The sequence below is a fragment of the Wolffia australiana genome, chromosome 6 (genome assembly GCF_029677425.1).
Source record: "Wolffia australiana isolate 7733 chromosome 6, ASM2967742v1".
In the NCBI taxonomy this organism is placed as follows: Eukaryota; Viridiplantae; Streptophyta; class Magnoliopsida; order Alismatales; family Araceae; genus Wolffia; species Wolffia australiana.
This window is the reverse complement of record NC_135840.1, coordinates 3538615-3557585: the sequence shown is the minus strand read 5'-3', so window position 1 is coordinate 3557585 and position 18971 is coordinate 3538615. Positions and strand designations below refer to the sequence as shown.

The window sequence follows — 18971 nt, the reverse complement described above, 5'->3', positions numbered from 1 at the left end:
TTTCTTGGAGGGTTCTTGGTTGTTACAGTTCAAGAAAGCCATTTCTTGGTACCTTTTTCCACCCTTCCACCATTCCTCATCCATATCCCCCCCCTTCTCTTCGTTCTTGATCCACCCCACCACCGTTCTTGAACACCCTCCCACATTTCTTGAATTTCCCCTCTTTCCCCTCCCCCACGTTTTCTTGATTCCTTCCCCTCGCCCCGTTTCTTGATTCTACCACGCCCCACCCATTTTCTTGAACTTCTTGATCCATCCCTTCACGTTCTTAAACCCCCCCCCATCTCGTTCTTGATCCGCCCCTCCACGTTCTTGAACCCTCCCCATCTCGTTCTTGATCCTTCCCATCACGTTCTTGAACCTACCCATCTCGTTCTTGATCCGTCCCTTCACATTCTTGACCCCCCCCCCATCTCGTTCTTGATCCGCCCCTCCACGTTCTTGAACCCTCCCCATCTCGTTCTTGATCCTTCCCATCACGTTCTTGAACCTACCCATCTCGTTCTTGATCCGTCCCTTCACGTTCTTGAACCCCCCCATCTCGTTCTTGATCCTTCCATCTCGTTCTTGATCGGTCCCATCTCGTTCTTGGTCCTTTCCCCATCTCGTTCTTGACCCTTTCCCATTACCATTCTTGAACCCTCAATTCTCCCACACTTCTTTCCTCTCGATTCTTGGCCCCTCGCCCTCACCTCCCGCTCGATCACCCTTCCACCGTTCATCGCCCGGCGTCCGCGCGAGAGGGTACCCCACCCGCGCGCCTCTCCGCCCGCCGCTGCAGGCGTCCGCGCGCCCTCGCCTGCGACCACCGCGCGGTGCGTCCGCTCGCCAGTGCGCGCGTCGTGCTCCTTGCGCCAGCCCGTGCGCGCGCGCACCAAACACCTCCGCGCATGCCCGTATGCTGCCATTTCCTTTGTCGTGGTCCCAAGGTCGGTTGACTTGATCACCTCCTACGCTCATCGGTCCGACGTCCGAGCGATCTCGCCAGAGTCGTCGACCGACACGTTACCATCTACACCACATCACCTGCCACAACGAGATTTGACGCCGTGGATTAGTGGGACTTAAGGTTAGTCTCGTCTCCCCTCCGTTTACCAGCATTATTATCTTTTCCAGTCTCGTCTTCCGCTATCGCGTCCTATGCCATTATTTTCATTACAATTCACGGATAGGATAGCCACCGTCGTCGAGTGTAGGAATTCTTGAGGTTGGCGGATATTCTTTGGCCTAGACGCCGAACACTCCATGGCCGTCATACGCCCCTCATTGTCTAGACGTCTAGTTGATTTTGTGGGTCATTGGGAGTTTGATCTACGGATCATTCGTCTCTTGTTGACCGACACGGCCGACACCGTTATCCGCCGATTCCCTCTACTGCTCATCCGCTATTTTCCCGTGCATTGAATTACATCTCACGTCCTCTCATCATAATTCCTGTGACGTAATACGAGCCGATCGATCCCGGCCGACGTCGTATTACATCAGTTAGTCATTTTTTTGCATTTCAGAGCCATGTCACCATCACCCGGTTGATATGGACGCAGATTAGTTAACTTCAAATAGCCTTAGTTAACTATTTATTGTATTATATAAACAAGTATCTTCTACTCAGATATCCAAGACGGGACGGGACGAGACGGGACGAAGTGTTCTTGTACTGATAATCGAACGAAACTCGCAACGGATTTGCGATTGAAAATCGCGCGTTTATCTTCGACTTCGCCGTCGGATCAAACGAAAACCAAAATTTCTTCCGATTTCCGAGTTGCAGGTGATGAAATCGGTGATTTCGTGATTCCGATGTTGATCGAAGTTTCGAATCGTCGATCTTGAATCTGCCGGATGATTGCTGCGAGGATTTCGTCAACTTTTCGCATTCCGTCTTCGGCGGACGCTCTTTGCAGATCCATGGCTGTCAGTGCTCGCGCTGCGTCAGTGCCTTCGCCGTACACTACTTTGAAGGAGCGGGTGAGCTGCGAGCGGGAAATTAAGAAGAGCAAGTTCGTTGCTATCGCTGGCCATGTTGCGGATGACGTTGCCGCACAGTCGTTCCTTTCGCAGGTTCGTGTCGGAGTTTGTAATTTTGTTCTCAAATTACTGTTTGTTAAGATTGTTATGATGTTTATCGCAACCATTGCTTCAAAAGTTATTAGTTTACATGATGTGAGATTCTGCATAATTATCGAATTACTGGACTTCGAATACAGTCTTTGACCTCGACGTTTAGATTCATAGGATGAGTGGATCTTCTGTTTGAGTATTTTGGTGATGAACTTGATATTTAAACGCGCAATTCATGCAATCTTCATTTCTGTAACTATATCATTAATTTTTCAAAAAAATTGTTTTCTGATGGCATAGGGGCAGCAGATTTACCATGAGACAATTATGAAAGAGCTGGAATATTATTTAACATCATCGCTAATATTATTGTGAGACATTAAACTTAGTTCTCGCTGTTTCCTGCTACATTTTCAGCATTGTAGGTGGGAAGAACGCCAAATTGTCAGATTTATACGACTCTTTGACGGGTTTTTTTTGATTGGTTGAATTTCGTGCTGTTAAATTTATTTGCAAGAACTTTTAGAACGGGTTCATGTACTAGCTCCTTTTCTAATTATTTTGTATCCATTTTTGCCTGTCAAATCTATTAATATATTTTCCATTCTCTGGTGCCATCAGAACGTGAATAATGAAAAATGAGTCGCTCCCTCTTTTTTAAAGAATCGGAAATGAAAAAATTTGCGACGGCCAGAAGATCAATCGTGTCGTAATATTGAGATCAAATACGGTTACAATGTCAAATCCAAAATCCAAGGAGCGACTGAGATACAAACTCCAACGATTTTTAACGGTTTCTTGGCTTTATAGTACTCGTGAAAATGAATAGAAAAAACTTAGATATGAAATTTATTATTATTAAATAATCCTCTTAATGTATCACATTGCAGGTTAGAGATCCAAAGGCTACTCACAACTGCTGGGCGTATAAAGTAATTAATATTTCTCAACCATATGCGAATAAAAGATTAGCCTTTTTTGATATAAGGTTATTAATTTTTTTTTTTTTCCTGAATTCACTTGATATTTTATTTAGTTTGGGGATCAATATCGGTGCAATGATGATGGAGAGCCATCAGGTACAGCAGGCAAGCCAATATATTCAGCAATCTGCTCATCTGGGTTGGATATGGTTATGGTGGTTGTCATCAGGTGTGGTAGATCTATATAAGTTCATCATTTAATTTCAATTTCTTTGAAACTTCCATCTGGACTATGAAAATACATTTATAAGAACAAAGTAGACCTTAACATTTAATTTCAAATATAATTTTGTTCTTCAGAACACCTCTTTTAATTGCATGTTGGTCTGTTTGCCTATTGTCTTTTAATTTAGTTTCAAGTAATCGAACTATGAGATCATTCTGGATTGTACATCTTGTTCATAAATCTTTTTGATTGCATAATTGAGAAAACTTTATAACTTGATTTCCAGATACTTTGGTGGGATAAAGTTGGGAACTGGTGGGCTAGTCAGGGCTTATGGCGGCGTTACATCAGAATGCCTCAAAGATGTGCCTACTTGCCTCATTAAACCCAAAGTAAGACTCTATATTGCTTAAATATTTGATTCAACTAACTACTTAAAATAGCAGGTTCCTGATATATAGTTTTCATGATAAATATCTAAAGAATATTTGATGCTTTGATCGTCTCACTCTTATGATATAATTTATGTAGATTCGCGTTGGTCTGGAGGTACCTTTCAGTCAACTAGGACCAGTATATCATCAGGTTAGTGTAATAATTATGAGTTTCTTTCTATTTTCAATTCCAATACTCTTCCATTTCTTACTTTTAGCCCCCGTTTGATACAAGGGTAATTTGTCCCAATCATCCAACATACAATTTCTTCAGTTAGACATCATTTTCTTGAATATCATGTCAAGGAAAAAAAAACATCACCAAAATTTTCTCAACAAAAATATTAACATAATTTGCTCAATATGGAAATCAATTCATGGGTGTTGATCATGTCATTTGAATCGATGTTACATCATAGATGCCATTCATGTATGAATCATATGATATGATGTTCATGTCATTAATTGCCTTGGAGTCTCACACCTAATAATTGTGGCAGCTTCAATCTTTTCAAATTGAAGATATCAAGCAAGACTATGAAACTGGAAGGGATGGTTATGCCATGTTGATGTTCAATCTGGATTATGACAAACTCGGAGGCTTGGAGACAGCAATGACAGAAAATTTCAGAAACGAAGTGACTTTCTACAAGAATTAGGATCAGCTTTGGTATAACCTGATGCACCATTTGTTGATATATATTTTTTACAAGCCTATGGTTTCACATTTAATCAGAGCCTCTGAAATTTCAAAATGACGAGCAGCAGAAGAAAGATATTGAGCGACTGTTGAAGAAAATTGATAAAGAAGATAAGAAAAATTAGAAAATATGATAAAGAAGATTATCTTTGGGTAAGAACCGTCTGCATCTATCAAATATCTTTCTTCTGGGGTTCTAGGGTTTAGGGTTTAGGGTTTAGGGATGAACTCTATTCATTGCTTCTTTATTCTGAAATAATGAGATTATGCAAGAATTCTTCCTCAAGTCATTTGTCTACCGCAAAGAGCCTCGATCTTAATTTTGTTGATGTCTTCAAAGGAGCATAAATACAAGAACATGAACATATCGTTCACCTTTTTTGATGAAAACACGCGAATGATTTCCATTTCCATGATTCATATGCCCATTTAAACCGTACATTTCACTTTCTTCTTACTTGATGGATCCAAATTTAGAATGCAAATGTATTTACAAGATTAGAAACCTCTAAAGTCTTTGACGTCAACTTCCAGAGTGATCAGCGAAAGCTGATGAGATGCGATGCCGAATAAAACTTGTACAAATAGGCCCCTTCATGATCTTCAAAATTGTGTCATACAAACAGGGTTCGGTCCCGGAAAATTTTCAAGGAGAATTATGTTCCTGCTTCTTTTTGATGAACTTTTTACCGTTCTCTCCGCGATTGCGATCAGCTTGGAAAATCAGGTTGATGAACCGATAGATCCAACTGAAATTCAATCCACTTTTCAATTGGCCTTCTAGGCTGAGTCAATCAAATCGATCAACTTTGCAGATCTGATATTCAGACAAGCTCTTCAGCAATCAATTGACTCGACCCAGTCTCAATGCCAACCAATCGAGGTCGATTGCCAGACCGTAGTCCAAGATCCAAAGCCTCTTCATCCAACTCTACTCCATCCACTTGAGCCATCTTTATGACATTTGAAGCGCTTCTCTGAGCGCGAACACATATCCTCAGAAATGACTTGTACAGGGGCAGATTCATGAGATCAAGCCGGTGCAGGGATTCCACATACTTCCATGCCACATCAACATCACCCAATTCTTCGTAATGTTCCATGATGCACATTCGGGCTTCGTCAGATGGCCTCCAAGAAGCACAGGATTTCAGCAGAGAAAGCCCTCTCGCCATCGCCTTTCCAGCCTTGTCCATCTGCATTTTTGCAATCCAGCCCTCCATCAGAATCTCCCATGTCTTATAATTTGGCAGGCCACCCCTGGCCAGGGTGTGCAAATGCAAGGACTCTGCCTTCTTCATCCAACCCCTCCTAACGTATGCGCCGAGGAGTACATTTGGAACCCGGATGTCATATTTTCTGCACTCTGATTCCCACTTTCGAAAGGCCTTCTCGGCCTCGGCGATGTCACCCAGTTTGATTAAACACAAGATTATGCACATATAGTTTGCGCTGGTAATTCTCCCTGGGACCTTCTTGCTGGCTTCCCACAGTCTTTTGACAGCATCTAGGTCATTACGAGCCGCGTATAGGGTAATCAGGAAGAAATAGCCGAGCCGATTCCTCGTCGATAGCCGGCCTTCGGCATCCTTTAGAGCAGCAAAAGCCTTCCTCTTCTGCCCATGCTTTATGTAGATGTTGGCAAGAACAGAGTATGTGCTCCAACCCACCACCACAGTCCTGTCACCGACCATTTCCCTGAACACTTGCTCCACATGAACCAACTGATTTATCTCACTTGAAGCATTAATCCAGATATTATATGAGACCACATCCAGGGGAATCATACCATGTTTCATCTTCTGAATGATACTTAAAACTTTCTCATGATGACCCGCTGTCATATATAACTTCATCATATCATTGAAAGGATGAGGAGTTGAGAGGCCCATTCTTTGGACGTACAACCAGAGAGACTCGGCCTTCAAAACACGTCTTTCTTTAACATAACAACGGAGAAGAGCAAGAGAAGATGCAAGAAATTGACTATTAGAATGTAGAATTCTAGCATAATAGGCCTCTGCTTCTCGTAAACCGTGGGCTTCGGCAATTAATTCCAATGTTTGGGCATGATCTGAAGGTATTATTTCGAAGCTGCCTTTGGAACCCATCCATGTCAGAATCTGCACGATGAAGGACATACTCAGTTTGTATCTCATGGGCATCCTGCATAAAAGAGGAACTAACAATATACAGCGGTCGCCAATAACATAAAAAGGCATTCACGAGAAAGGAGTTTCTCTTTATGAAATTCAAACTTTCTCTGGAACATAGACAACATTTATGTTTTTCTCTGAAAGAAGTTGACGGAATTTCTCTGCTATTGACTCCAGATCAGCTTTTAAGATAGCATGGAAGAGCCTCTCACACGCGCCACAAACATGTTCTAAACCCTGTTCTTTCATCCACTCGTCGACAATATCTCCAGCATCTTTAAAATTGTCTAGAAAGACAAATACAGACAGAGCGCAGGTATAAGTTTCCTCAGCAATGTTCTTGGTCATCGTCATCTTCAGAGATTTCCATATCTCATTGATTTTCTCTTTGTTGCCCAAACTTGCGTGCAATATCAAGAGGAAATCATATGTTATCATCTTCTTCTTCTGCATCTTTTCAGCCTCACCCAGAGATGTGATCAAATTAGTCGGACACACCGCCGAGATGTAAATCTCAGACAATTTAACATATTTCTTCGTATCATCGTCTGCATTAGGAAGGGCGGACATCTCATGAAGAACTCTTCTCACAGCATCAAAGTCCATAGAGGAAGCAAGCCCACTGATCCAGAGATTATAAGTGAATAAGTCTGCCGACTCGCCACTATTCTTCAGCTGTTCAACAACCAGGGGAACCTTCTCTGCCTGCCCAACTGAAATATAAAGAGTCATCATCTCATTGAAGGTGAGAGTACTTGGTGGGCTTCCAGCCTCCTTCATATCCTCAAATAATGATTCGGCCTTTTCGACAAGTTTGGCACTGGCATAGGCATGAAGCAGGGCGGTGAAAGTCTCGCAGTTTTTTGCCTTTAGTGGAAGGTTTTCAAAGAATTCTTCAGCAGAAGAGATCCCGAAGACTGAAGAGATTAACCCTAATCTCACTGCATAATCCTTTGGCAATAATTCATGCCCATGATGGGTTATCATCCATTCAGATAACTGCAAACTCATGAAATATTTCAAGTTCACTTCTTGCTAGTTTTATTACTAAAATGGACAGTATCTAAGAAATTAGCGTTTCTAAGACTATTTGCAAGGTAAAAAATAAGAAAGACCAGAAGAATCCCCAGATTTTGGCAACAATACATTATAATTTATATTTTCAGATTTTTTCACGAGAGAAAGTTTGTCTCTCTCAAACCACAAAAAACTTCAGAGAAAATGAATGCGTGATTCGAAAGAAAAATGAACAAGAGACTGTGATTAAGAATTAGGCTTGAGGTAGGCATTCTTAAGCATATGTGGTATGGTATCAGCGAGCCAGAATTTTATTTTGAAATTGAAATATATCAAAACCATTGTTCAAATCACCATAAGACTTCCCAGATTTGTGGCCCAAAACTAGATACTTACATTTTACAAAAGGATCTGTCGCTTTCAAACAAAAAAAAATAGTCTAAGAATATTAAATATCCAGTTCTCAAGAAAAAAATTACAGGACAATAAATTTAGGATTTGGGGTTGGTACTCCTACGATGGTTCAGAACATGTTCTTGAGTACGATGGAAATAAAAACTCTACAATATTATGAAAAATAAGATAATTTTTTTAGGCATAGCCACTACATTTTATTCCCCAAAAGAACCATACTTAGAAATCTAAATATCATAGAAAATAGAGATCCCGAAGAGGACGTATTGTCAGTGTATCTAAGACTTTGAATGAAATTTTGAAATAAGGAGAGTGCCATATTACTATGGCGCCAATATCGTTCAAAGTAAGTTCATCTTCTCAGTTATTCTTCCAATTTAGAGTAAATCAGCAGTCAAAACTTATGATGCATATCAACACAAAATTTCGCAGAATCAACATCGGAAGAGAACGACCGAGTAAATTAAAAATGATGAAGGCGGAGCTATTGAAGCAGGTAGAACACATAGACAGATAGAAAGAGAGAAAGGAGATCATACCTCTAGGGCATGCTTGTACCGCTGAGCCCTGCGAAGCTCCACGGCAATGCGACGAAGCTGAGAGGCCGTGACAGTGCCACCATCGCCAACCCATCTCTCAAGCACTGCCGTGGTGCTCCGCTTCGGAAGACGAAGGCGGAAAATCCGATCCCTCAAGCTACCCTCGGAGATCTCGCAAGCTTCCTTCTCCGGGGGAGCAGACGATAGCGATCTCAGAGATCTCTCCGCGAAGATCCGACCGATGATAGGTGCTCGCCTAGCATCGCCATGGATCCCGCAAGCGCGCCGCCGGAGGGCAGCGGCGATGAACGATGTCGCCGCCATGCTCCGGTTTCCCAAGTAGCAGAAAAAAACTCTGATCTGACTCTTAGAACATAGGCTAAAACCCTACCATATATAATGGGGCAAATGGACCATAACATACCTTACTGGTCTTGTGGACCTTATAGTGGTGCTGGTATCATCGTCACGCCACCATCACCGTCATCCGTCACCGTCACCATCACGGCCCCCTAATTTCGTCACCCTCTTCCTCACGGACCCCTAATTTTGTCACCGTCACATCATCTGTCACGTTGCCGTCTCTGTGACGTGTAACGTGATGGATGACGGCTGTCGCTCCATAACCATAACATACCTTACTGGTCTTGTGGACCTTACAGTGGTGCTGGTATCACCGTCACGTCCAGTTAGTCATCCGTCGCCGTCACCGTCACGGACCCCTAATGTTGTCACCGTCACGTCATCCGTCATGTTGCAGTCTCTGTGACATGTGACGTGACGGATGACGCCTGTCGTTCCCTAACCATAACATACCTTACTGGTCTTGTGGACCTTATAGTGGTGCTGGTACCACCGTCACGCCCAGTTCGTCATCGGTCACAATCACGAGTCCCTAATTTCATCACCGTCTCGTCATCTGTTACGTTGCCGTCTCCATGACGTGTGATGTGACGGATGACAGCTGTCGGCTGTCGTTGCCTAACCATAACATACCTTACTGGTCTTGTGGACCTTATAGTGATGCTGGTATCACTGTCACATTTAGTTAGTCATCCGTCACCGTCAAGGGCCCCTAATTTCGTCACCGTCACGTCATCTGTCATGTTGACATTACCGTGACGTGTGACGTGACTGATGGCGGCTGTCGTTCCCTAGTGGTATGTTGTTTGAACTAGACTTGCTGGATGGATGATGGATCGTCATTTGTTCGGTCCCATTCCCTCATACTTCGTCGTTGGGAGCAATGGACGGATGACTGAACGAATTAAATTCAGTTATCAGTCCTTCGTCACGGACGGATGATGAGGATGACCAATGACTTTCCAGATGGCAGGAATGTGACAGAATATATAATTGAATAAAATATGACGTATCTTTGTAGACGAAGAAGATGGGGATGATGATCTCTGATGATGACTTTGGCAACTGTCGATGCCAGGGATGAGGATTGACCACGATGCTAATGACGAACCCCGATGACGAGTGTAAGATAAGAGTAGATGGTGGGGACGACTGCTGATGACTAAGATGTCTACCATAGACGATGGGGACGATGACTATTGGTGACACATAAGAAGACCACAACCAACCGGGATGGTTCGCGTGGACAATGGGGATGATGACTCCCAACAACGCAGACAATGACCATTGATGACTGGACCAACGATAATGGACGATGGGGACAACGACTATCGATGATATGGTCAATGACCACTGGGATGCAGACGACAGCAATAGATGACAGGGATGATGCCTATGGACGATAGGGGCGATGGCTATCGTTGATGGTGACAGAGTTGTGATGACGATGGGGCAACAACCATCTACGACGAGGAAGACTATCAAAGGCAATGGGGACGATGGCCGATGCAAATGTGAATGACAACGATAACAATGGGGACACCAACAGACGGTGGGGAAGACAACCGTTGACGATGGGCAATGACCGACTATGACACGGACGACAACAACAATCAAGGGGATCACCAACGACAACAGAACAGCCACTAATGATGATGGGGGCGATGATAGTTGATGATGTCGGACAATGACTGCTAACCAGCAGGATTACGGCCACTAAGAAGTGGGACAGTGACATTGGACAAGGGGAATGGTGACCGTTGAGAACAAATGAACTCCATGGATGATGGGGTCCATGACCGTCATGAACACGAACCAGGAAGAAAATAGAGACGACAATTGTCTCTCACACGCTCTCTCTCTCTCCATCTCTCTCTCTGTGTCTCTTTCTGTCTCTCTTGCTTTTTCTCTCTTTCTCGCTCATCTATCTCTCTCACTCCCTCTCTCTCTACCTCCCTCTCACTATCTTTGTCTCTTCTGCTCACTCTACCTCTCTCTCACACACTTGTTCTATCCCTTTTCTCGTGTCCCAGTTTCACCGCGCCGAGCCCCAGTTTGACCGGACCAAACAGGGACCGTAGATGTTCCATTTGGGGGTGGACCAGTTGGTCAGGGTAACTTAGGTCCAACGTACAAATCTGGTTGGAACTGGAAGTAAATTTTTAAACATTTATTTAATATTTTTTGTAAAGTTCTAAAAATATCAAATCTAACTCAATAGAGAGGTTTCTATTGAGCTTAGCTTAAACTCCATATATTTGACCATCTGTGGGCACCCCCTTGATGTAGAGAATATTTAACATTACTATGAACATAAATTTTCTACTTTGACTTTGAAATTGACAAGTCAACCTAACCAGACCGAGACCAGTCTGGGCTTGATCAAGAACAGATTGGAACCGGACCAAAGTTTAGGGTAAGATTAGATCTTTGTAGAGATAAATAAGATAGATGATGCCAAAGTTTAGGCACACGAGACAAAGCTTAATTATGTTTGTCTCTTTTGCTCACTCTACCTCTCTCTCTCTCTCTCACTCTACATCATCTCTCTCTCTCTCTTTCACCCAGACCGGACAGGGACCGTCAAACCCTAGTTGTCATGATGACTAAATATAGACAGATGACGAATTGGAAGAAATGACATGTTGAGGGCGGATGACTGAACATAATTCAGTCTAGTCCCATTATGTCTGTCTGAGAGCATCATTTGCCATTCGTCCAAGAAGCCTAGTGTGAACTGACCCATGACACACTAATCAAGATGGGTTTCACGTTAACATGGGGTTAGGTCGGATTGGGTATAAATAATTAGCAGCAGAGCTTTTGACAAACACAATATTTGAGACAATCTAGTGGACTCCTAGTAGAGAAAAAGAAGGTCAACACATACACAAATAAAACACACTCTCTTATAAAAAATACAATTTTTTTTGGGAGTAAACATAATGTTACATGCTGGAATTAAGAACATTGGTGATTGATCTTGTGTTTAGAATATAAGACAATGCCAATTATTGTGTTTATAGAATATAAAATGTCCTATAAGTCATTCATTCAATATTGTAAACATAAACACCATGTTGAGCTTTTCCATGTGACCCAACAACCTAGGTTGTGTGTGGGGATTGTCTATGTTGATAACATACTTGATTATCAATATAGGGGTTGTTGATTTCTAGGGCCTTGATCTGGATGAAACACAATGGATTCCTACAACAGAAGATTGATAATAAAATCAGAAAAACATCATAAGAACAATGAATCAAATAACCTAGACATGGATTGAATTTGTAATTTCCTGGATCCTCATTTTCAGTTGAGCTGCTCAATTGTTCAGCCTCTAGATGTATTCATGCAATCTCAAGCACATCAAATCTCCTCCTTCACCTTGAGGAGCCATGTTCCCACACTCGACTATGATCTTTAGACCCTCTTGATCACATCGGGAATGGGGAGAAGCTATGGAGTGAAGGAGAATAAGCGCAAGAGCCTTGAACAATTCTAGCCTAGGTGAATTTCACTCACGAACTTCCCCTATATACTAAGTGGATACTTTTGTAAAAACCCCCAAACTTTAAGTGTATTTTCTGACACCCAAAAAACCATTTGTGTGTTACTATCTAGGCCCATTATCAGCGTAATCAATGACTGTAATCGCCTGATAACCTTTAACGACATTTTGAATTAATTAACTATATTAAAATATATATATATTAATGACCCACAAATTAATTTAACCCGATCAATGGGTCGAGCTTCCAACATGTGGGGTACAAAGCTACATCTCGTGCTCTATAATATACAAAGGAGTTTATTAAATCACTCATAGAACCTTTTTGTCATTCATCATCATATGTATATAGTTCTTCATCTTCTTGAAACTCCTAGTATAGACTTAAGATACAGTCGACTGTCAAGCTCAATCATAAGAGATATCGTCTTCGATATTCTATTGCCTTGGACAGGGACTTCATGGTACCATATTGCTTGAGCTATCTCTTATTATAATAAGGGTGGATGATCCCATCTTTACTAGTCACTGATCTTTGTGAACTGAATGCTACACCCAAACTAAAACTATTTCAAATTCTATGATTAAGAAGCCGTAGGTCATGGCTAAAGTACAATCATTAGTCCCCAATATGTCTTAGTTGTCTTAGGTCTAAGGACCACTTGCACATCTATGACGTGAATCAAACTGACAAAAAAATTGGCATAATATCATTTAGGGACTCTTACAAATCAATTTAGTGAACTCTTTCTTCTAAAGAGCACCCACTATCTATCATTAGTGTCTCCTCATTGATGGCTATGAGACTGACCATACTCATAAGGAGTGAAACTTGAAAGTATTATTCTATCCAGATACTTTGATATCCTTCTTGAGTATACCTTAAAGCCCATGTTTAAAGACTAGTGATCTCTGTCTTATGATCTTATCAGGGTGAACCCTTTGAGGGTTTGAAGGATAAAAAACCTATGTGGCACAATTACCTACAAGTACACTAAAAAGACACATGGTTTAAATAGTCCCCATTCTTATGGTCAGAAAAACCATTCCTATAATAAAAAATCAGTTCTAAAAGGAAAAAAATTAAAAACCATAAGTAAAAAATGCTACATCTCATAATATCTTTTGTACTCATAAATCATATTTGTAGGAGAAGCCACGTAATGTGCTTTAACCATATAATGTATAAATTTTAATTAGATAAGTTTTTTCACTCATTCTGCAACATGGACATCCTTAGTGGTCGAATGTTGATAGTAATTTATGCTTGCATTTGTCTTTCCACCTATCTGTATACACATCATAAGCATAATGTCGAGATGGATAATAAAGGTTGAGAAGTGAATGCAAGTATATTCTTAGGGGAATGCCTTTAATCCTATGTGTTGAAGTAGAATATCTACTTATTATAGACCTTGGAATTATTTTACATGACATATCATTTTCGCTTCTATAAAAAGCTAAACTGGTGACATCCTCTTAGCACATGTAGATCTTACTCTATTTCCATGCATTGCAAAGGGACTAGTAGTGATTTAAGAGGTAATATGAAATCAATACATATCATCAATTAACATATGATTATCATTAAGTCGTGAAAGGGGATATGATGAAATGTAATAAAAAATACAATACCATTACTTTGTCACTTTTAACAAAATATGCTCTGTTATTTGACAAATTTTTTAAACGTTGTAGTGGAGGTCAAAATGTAGAAAACTATTTAAAATTATAGGTGACATAACTCACAAGATTTCACTTTGGGATATAAAAATATTTAAATTATGTGTCAAATATTGATGATTTACATTTAAAGGATATAGATAAATGAATTTTTCCACATTTCTCCAATTTCAAGGCTTGACCATACATAAGGATGTTTGGAAAATATAATGATATCTGGAATGTCCTTTTTCCAACCCATCCATACCTTAATCTCCATAATTTTAACCTCTGATAATTGAAAACATATATACTCATGGTCGCCATAAGATTTATTAATTGAGTGAAATAATATGTATGATTTAGTTAGTGGTATTTTATTCATGGAGAGAAGAGACCCTTGGTCCCCCTCTGGAACAATAACTTTATAAATAAATTCCCAGAAGGTAGAAAACCATGATAAAGATTGATATGGACTCAATACATGAAAAAGATTCATCAGCTCATCGATGGAAACTCAGGTTAGAGATCATTTTATTTCCAGTTTAAAATAAATTTAATGATATTTTATATTATATTACGAGATATATTTATATATGTTTCATCATAACACTTTTCTTTCCTTCCCTCCCTCAAAAGAAATCATAAAACTTTCATGTTACCTGAAATGGCTAAGGAATAACCTAAAGGGGGTCTGAATTAGGTTCTATAACTATGTTATCTTTTTTTGTTAAGTAACCTAGGATTTTTATAACAAGAAAATGAGGTAGAGGAATTGAATGCACATTCTTTTAGACAACTAAGGCTAATCCTTAATGATGTTCGTGGGTATCCCTTATGAGGTGATGATGTGCCCTAAACGTGTTTGTGTGAATGCACCCAAGAAAAAAACTTGAAAATAGGGTTGAACAAGGATACCAAAAAAAGAAAAAGTCTGTGAAGTTTTGTTGTCCTTGACCTCCAAAGACTTCCATGGAGCAACAACACTTGACATACTACAACTAAATCCTTACGCCTTCTCTATTTTGGCCCCCAAATCCTTATTCTTATGGCCTCCAAAGCCATAACATAACTGACCACAAAGATCTAATAAGAAAATATATTTCTGAACAATATGGATTTATCCTTAACAAAACAAGTCATAGTAGTCAAGACAAAGTGTAGTATACAAGACAAGGAGTAATTTCATGTATTTCAACAGGAATATTCTTTCAGATCAGAATTTGTTAAGTCAGAGACAATAATTAATAAATACATTATGAATTCCCTGAAACAAGACCTCCCTATTTGTGGCCACTCTTCCCGCGAGTCTTCTTCTCATCCAGGTTTCTATTTGGATAAAATTAGTTGATTCGCATTTCACCTTTGGTGCTTAAAAAAGTTATTGTTCATTCATGCAAAAAAATGACACTATTTGAACTTGTATGGATTCATAACATGATTAAAAAAAACTTTTAACTCAGACCAAATCCAAAATCATATGGAATAGATCTTCAGAGGTCGATCTTTCCATGTTCTTAGTCAATTGCCCGAGTCCTTTGCATCCAAGTTCAAACCCCTGTAAAAATTTCAGAACTCAACCAAAATATGAGACTCTAAGTTCTATGGATTTTTATGAATGTTAATAACTAGTTATAAGTTGAAAAGCATCTCAAAATCAACCTTAAAAAAAACTAAGTATATCAAACTTATCACAAGGGTTGAGAACATGTGAAATGTGGAGGCTAACTTTCTTTCCTTTGAATCTTGAATCACCCTGTACCAAAAAGTAAGATTCCAAATATTTTGAACTAGGATTGATGTTACCAAAAAATTCCTCTTGAATAATGCTGAAAAACTGACTGAAAATTTCTTTAGGGAGTGAAAGATCTCTCTAGTTTTTGGATTGGGATTTTTAGAGTATACGGAGAAGGGGAGTTTCAAGTTAGGGCTCAAAACTTTATATATGGACTTAGAAATAGGAAAGCATATTGAAAATTTATCAAGAGTACAATATTCCTATGTATTGATTATGATTAGACAATATGAAAGAGTAATCCTCTTAATTTTGAATTTTTATATTTTCTATATTGCCGTAAGTTCAAAAGTCCTTTCAAGCATTGAGAGTAAAAAATAGCCTTTATGCCAACAACCTCAGATTTAAAAATGTATAAATTTCAGTTATGTTTAATACATAATTTTAGTCAAGATATCACCATTGGATAGTAATATCTTCATGTATTTAATCTTCATCAAATCATCAAGAAATTCAGGCTTAAATATCCAAAGGTACTAATCGGGAATTTGACAAAGTCATTGAACTAGTCAAATGAGGTCAAATCCACAAAAATATTTAAAAAGTTTTAGATCATATGCTTATCTTCGTTTCATATAAAATTAAATTCCTAAATCTGTGATTTGACTTGTTCACCATATGGTCACACTGAGCAGACTTTAAATATAACTAAGGACACTATTTGGTCTCCACTTAAAACCAGTCAAATAGTTGACTGAGAACCAATTGTGCTTCATCACAACGCTTATCAATTCATGCATAACTTTGAAAATCCATTAAATACCTATGAAACCATTTTACTAAATGCCATTAAGGCTTAAGCTTCGCTTAAAATTATCATTCTTTCACATTTTTGGTTCATGTCCTTTATTGTGAGGCTAACTATCTGAATAATTCCACATCTCTTTTCTACATGAATATTTGTCACATTGATGAGCATTTTAATAATTTTAATCAATTTATTTCAAGACAGAAAATATATACATGAAATATGTTCATCAGTACTACTTGTATCTATATGGTATTCATATTTATCACCTAAAAAAAAAACTATATGATACAATCCATGATTAAGTACCCCATGATGTGGAAACTATTAAGATTAATCCTTTATTCTCTCCCAAGAATAGTAATGGTGTGTAAAATAAAAAAAACACTTATTAAAGACTTGGTCTTTATTTAATAATTATTATTATGGATTGAGATTACATTTCTTCCAAAGTTTTAGACGTATCTTCCAAAAAATATTTTAATTGACCATTTATCATGAATCAGACAAGCTTAGTAATAGTGTATGGAACATGGTATTTGTAAGCTCTTTTGTTTCATCAAAAAATGCAAAATGAAATACAGACATCTGATTAATGAAGTATGGATGAAATTTTAACCTAATATTCTGGTCTAATACTGATTGAAATTTATTATTTGATGATTCGAAGACCATGGGTGTGGAATGATCCATCAAATCCCTCCTATCATACTTTGTTTTGGTGTCTTGTTCCAACACATAAGTGGCATCCCTAAGGAGCTGTGAGAAATAAAGAACGAAAATGAGAAGTATGTGAAGATAAAAAAAGTTTGTCTGGTTTTCCATTTTTCCCATAGGTGAATGCTCAGGTAGTTAGATATTCTGATCACCCTCTAGGTACGATATGGATTCTTTAGGTACCTTCAATCTTTCAAAAATTAATCAGTGCTAATATGTCGAAGTTACATAGCTTTTTGTGATGGAATTATAGGAATGCATGCTAATCTGGCATACCACGTCTTATTTACAGTTAACTTGTACAATAAATTTATTATCATACTATGGCGATTGCCTATCTTTAAACAAAAACGTAGAAAAACCAATTAATATGATATTTAATATTGACAACAAAATATCATGATTGATTAGCAGTGTCCACTTGAGTAGATACTGGAGGAAGGGTTTATCATTTGAACATTTTTCGGGGACATTAATGAGATATTGTGGGTGCTCTCTAGGAAAACAGACCACTAAACTGGTCCATATGAATCACTGGATGGCTTTAAAGATAGCTATAAACCAAGTTGATTGAAATCATTATTTTGTAAGTGGTCTATAGACCAGAACCAGTAAAGAACATGCATGAGACAGAGAAGGGAGGGAAGATGATGGCGCAGCACCGCCGGACACCATCGAGCCATCACCCGAGGAGCCACCGTCGTCACCGAGCCCGCCACCGACACGTGTCCAGCCGACACGACGAGCCGCCGCAGCCACGCGCGACCCCGAGTTCAGATACTCGGCATGACGCACGCGCCACCTCATCGTCAGAGCATCCCACTTATCCTTATCTTTTCTTATCTTTTGTCATCGTCGTTTCACTTGTTGTCGTGTAGTAAGGGGAAGAGCCCATATGAGGACATCTTCCCCTCCCATGGGCCTGACAAGCCTCATTTTTTCCTTTTTTTATTTTCCCCTTTTTATTTTCCTTTTCCTTGCTTGTTTGTTATTCAAAGGGGGCCCATCTTCACCCATTATATAAGGGGGGGGGCGCCCAAGGGAGACACTCTTGATTTGGAAGTTTTTCTCGTGGAATCTGAAGAGTCATAACGTGAGTAGAGAGGAAGAAGAAGAAAGAAGAAGAAGGAGAAGAAGAAGAAGAAGAAGGAGGAGGAGGAGGAAGAGGAGAAGGGAGAAGAGAGGAGGAAGAAGGGGAAACGCCGCTGCTCGCCCACCCTCGCTGCCGAATCGCCCCCCTTGTCGCCAGCGCCGATGTCCAACGCCCGTGTCGGCTTCGCCTCCACCTGTTCGCCGTTGCATCCGTCAGCGCCGACGACGTTGCCGCGTGATCCTCGACGCCTCCAGATCGCCACCGTCGGGGAAAGAAAAAAAACCCGTCGTCGATGACCTCGCATCACCGCCAGCGGCACTGACCCGCCGTCGTAGCGCCGGTAGCTCGCCGCGCCGCGCCCGCGACCCCGGAGGCTGCCTGGTAGCTCGCCGCTGCCGAGCAACGCCCCCGCTCCGCGCCAGTCCTCCGCCCGGCGAAGGACCGTCCCCGACGATCCGCATTCCGTCTTGTTTCGGTGCCGTCCGTCGCGCGCGAGACCCCCGCTCCCGCGCTCATCGCGCCCTGCGGCCCCCGTGCGCGCGGCCCTGCACGCTGACCACGATCAAGCCAGCGTTTGCTGCGGCTGCGGTGCGTCGCGCCGCTATCCGCCAC

General features: G+C 40.5%; 2 protein-coding genes across 3 annotated transcripts; one reads left to right on the top strand and one right to left on the bottom strand.

Moving 5' to 3' along the window:
- Positions 1-1662: 1662 nt before the first annotated feature.
- Positions 1663-6817, top strand: LOC144704164 (ribosomal protein S5 domain protein). Of its 2 annotated transcripts, XM_078576450.1 has the most exons (7): positions 1663-2061; positions 2952-2993; positions 3098-3213; positions 3497-3602; positions 3742-3795; positions 4145-4314; positions 6678-6817. In XM_078576450.1, the coding sequence occupies exons 1-6, from the start codon at positions 1843-1845 to the stop codon at positions 4301-4303; spliced, it is 696 nt and encodes a 231-aa protein (XP_078432576.1). In that variant the 5' UTR covers positions 1663-1842; the 3' UTR covers positions 4304-4314; positions 6678-6817. The 2 variants fall into 2 exon arrangements, with proteins under 2 accessions (XP_078432576.1, XP_078432575.1); XM_078576449.1 differs by lacking the exon at positions 6678-6817 and having other exon boundaries at positions 1664-2061; positions 4145-4376.
- LOC144704456 (uncharacterized) lies at positions 4743-8856 on the bottom strand. Its single transcript, XM_078576883.1, has 3 exons — positions 8471-8856; positions 6600-7499; positions 4743-6557 (listed from the first exon to the last, which is right to left on the bottom strand). Exons 1-3 carry the CDS (start codon positions 8792-8794, stop codon positions 5169-5171), a joined length of 2613 nt encoding a protein of 870 aa, XP_078433009.1. The 5' UTR covers positions 8795-8856; the 3' UTR covers positions 4743-5168.
- Positions 8857-18971: the final 10115 nt, after the last annotated feature.